This window comes from Nestor notabilis, unplaced genomic scaffold, assembly GCF_000696875.1.
Source record: "Nestor notabilis isolate BGI_N333 unplaced genomic scaffold, ASM69687v1 scaffold8967, whole genome shotgun sequence".
Taxonomy (NCBI): Eukaryota; Metazoa; Chordata; class Aves; order Psittaciformes; family Psittacidae; genus Nestor; species Nestor notabilis.
Window position 1 is genome coordinate 4,683 of NW_009936018.1, and position 3,026 is coordinate 7,708.

The following is a 3,026-nucleotide window of genomic DNA, read 5'->3' on the forward strand; positions in this document are numbered from 1 at the left end:
GCAGGTTTGGCTCCTGGGGGAGGCTGAGCAGAGCAGGAGCCCCCAAATGCCACGGTGGTAACTTAGGGGGAGGTGAGTGTATGAAGTGAACCGAATAGCTCAGAATAGGCATGGTCCTGTTGGTAAATCACTGTCTTTGCCATCTGCACGGAGCACTGAGGCCGGAAACTGGAAAACCAGCCCTCTATTTCGGCTGTGTTGAGGTGCTCACCTGACTGTGAGGGATTATTCCATTGCTCCTTCCTGCCAGTTACATTCCTCAGCGTTCCATGGAGGAATTCCTGAGGTCCCTGAGGCCTTCGTGGTGAACGTGGCCTCCCGGGGTGCGCGGGGTGGGTCCCCCTTTGCTGCTGGTTTCGAGGCGCACGGGGAGTGAGCGGCTTCGCGCTCCGTGTCTCACCCTCCATCGGCCCCGCAGTGACGGGGCTCACAGGGCGGCCCGGCCACACACAGGGATCTCCTGCCTAAAACAAGGGGTGGATGCGGTGAAGAGAAGGGTTATTGCTTAGTGAGACAAAACCTCCAACTGTGTTTTTGGTTTCCTTTTAGCGCAGATCAGTACGGGGTATCTCTTAGTCGCTGTTTTGAGAGTGTTCAGCTTAGGGATGAAGCGTGTGCTCTGCTTCTTCTTAGCCTCTTCAGTGCAGTTGTGTGCTCCAAACAGTGAACTCCGAACGTGGGGGAGTTGAAGATCGAGATTTAATTCCCATTTCTAAGCCCAAGAGGTTGCTTTTCCTCGTAAAGTTAGGAGTCTAAGTGCATCGTGGTGAAAAACGCTTTTAACATGGTCCTTGGATGGAGTCTGGTATCGATGCTCGTGGTGTGGTTTTGAGCTGTGATCCCACAGCCAGTTACAAAATTCATGAGAGATGAAGTACTACGTCCGAATTTACTCACATTGGTAAGACAGTTACGTGTGTGGGGTATTTATCTTCAGTGTCGCACTGGTTCCGATACAGTGACCTGTCTTCCCAGTCACACCCTTGTATCCCTGGGGGAAAAAAGGGGGATTATTTCAGCTGTTAAGGAAAATACCAGACAAAATGCAGGACCAGAAGAGCCTGAAATTACGTGTTCAGGGCTTGGAGGAAATGGGATTAAACCCAAGAAGCTGTAAGGCGTTCTGCTGGCGCAGCGGTCGGACTCACAGCCGGGTTTGGGATAGAGGGAGCTAAACCAGCTGGGACGGTGTCCAGGCCACGATCCATCGTTTGCTTCCTGCAGCGGGCCTGGGGAATGGGGAATTCCGTTCCCCCAACCTCAGCACTTCAGGGGATGCTCCTTCAGGAAGGGGTTCAGGCACTAATATCTCCAAGGGCCCAAGGGCTGGGTGTCTGAGGTGCATCACGCGCCTGGGAGCCATCACTTCACAAGCTGGTAAAGCCCAGCTTGGTAAGGTCGATACAGCTTTGGTCCTTCCCAGGATAACTCAGTTAAGAGTTGCTGGATGCAGGAATCGCTTAGGAAGTCTGTGAGCAAAGTTACTGGGGAAGTTGCTGTCCTCCAAGCGCTGGGACTCTGTGTCCGTGGGGCTTTGGAGATTCCATTTCGTTTTGGCACCTGATCCTGAAGCTGTCCCTTTGTAGAGTGTAACTGACTTGAACAGTGAACGAAAGTTGGACTTTCAAGCACAGTGATTCCTCTTTCTTCTGCGCGCCGGTAGCAGGAGGTGCATCCAACGTGAACTTACGTACTCTTTGCGTGCAGCTTTTGCTGACTCGCGCTTTTTCTTTTTTGACAGGGAAAACCAGACCTAAATACGACTTTGCCCATCAGACAAACCGCGTCCATCTTCAAGCAGCCGGTCACCAAAGTCACCAACCACCCGAGCAACAAGGTGCGGTCCGACCCTCAGCGGGTGACGGAGCAGCCGCGGCAGGTAAGAATCCGTCCGCTCCCGCTCGCCCTGCGCAGGGGCTGCAACAAGCCGAGAACGGGCTTGTTTTCTGCTGCGAGGTTCAGGTGAGAGCTCCCGCGCTGAAGGCTGCGTATGGAAATGCGTGGGATTCACAGGTTGTTCTTGTAACAGAGGAACAACAGTCGTTTCGCGTGGAAAATAATATTCCTTGATCCAAATCTTCACTCACGCTTAATTCCCACATTCCCGTGTGATTTAGGTGCGTGCTGTGCTCCCTCAGTTGCACATCAAATACAAAAAAAGTCGTGCAGCTTCTTAGTGGAAGTTTCTGTGAAACACACAGTTCTCAAGGAGGGGTATCTCTCTTTCGTACAGAAAAACTTGTGCAAAATCAGTGAGAAACTGCGTTCGAAATCCCTCTTTTTCACTCTGCTGCTTGTACAAACAGAAACCACAGTAACACAAAGCTCACCTTGCACGAGTTCTCCTTCTTTATCCCCGTGACAGCTCGCCTGCTCACGCAGTGCCTTGTTGGTTTTGGTTTTGATGGGGAGGAGGGAGCTGGGAAGAGACAGGAAACTAGTTGGTGAAGGAGTGGCTGTCTGGATAACGTGGTGTGTATCGGGGTGAGGTGTTGCTTTAATCTGAGTTGTGTTTTTGGAGTCGCAGCGTCCAAACCGAAACGCTCAGTTCTGCCTCAGGAGTGCAGGAGCGAGAGGAAAATGCAGAGGCACAATCAAAGTTTTACACTCACGTCACTAACTTTTGAGAGCGTCTCCTCTGAGACCCAGCCTGTCTCTAGCACTGACCTTTCGGACACCTTGAATGCAAGAAATAACATAGGGAATTTAGACTCTGCATCCTGGGAATTCAGGTGAGAAAGAACAAGAAGAGATGTCGAGCCGTATCGGATCATGTTGTTGAGATGACCTTTAGCAAGTTTGGAGGCCTCAGCTACCCTCACTGTTGGTCCCGTGAAGTTCAGAGAGTCCATCAGATCTAAGGATGCGTAACTGCATGTGTCTGGTGGTTCTCCTCACGGGCTTTGGGTTTTCCTTTGGGAATGCTACGCTTGGCGTGCCAGGAATTTCCTTTTGGTCGTGTCTGCTGCACCAGTGGCAGTTACCAAACCGCATGGGAGTTACGGCACCTTCCCGGCAGGAGGAGG

At 51.8% G+C, this 3,026-nt stretch overlaps 1 protein-coding gene across 1 annotated transcript in view; it reads left to right on the forward strand.

Moving 5' to 3' along the window:
• LOC104408497 (methyl-CpG-binding domain protein 2-like) overlaps positions 1 to 1,879 on the forward strand; it is a gene marked incomplete at both ends in the record, with an annotated part of 5,401 nt that extends 3,522 nt beyond the window's left edge. Inside the window, one exon of the mRNA XM_010018128.1 lies at positions 1,742 to 1,879. Coding sequence (XP_010016430.1) covers positions 1,742 to 1,879 — 138 coding nt within the window. The remainder of the gene's footprint in view (positions 1 to 1,741) is intronic.
• Between the last annotated feature and the right edge of the window lie 1,147 nt (positions 1,880 to 3,026).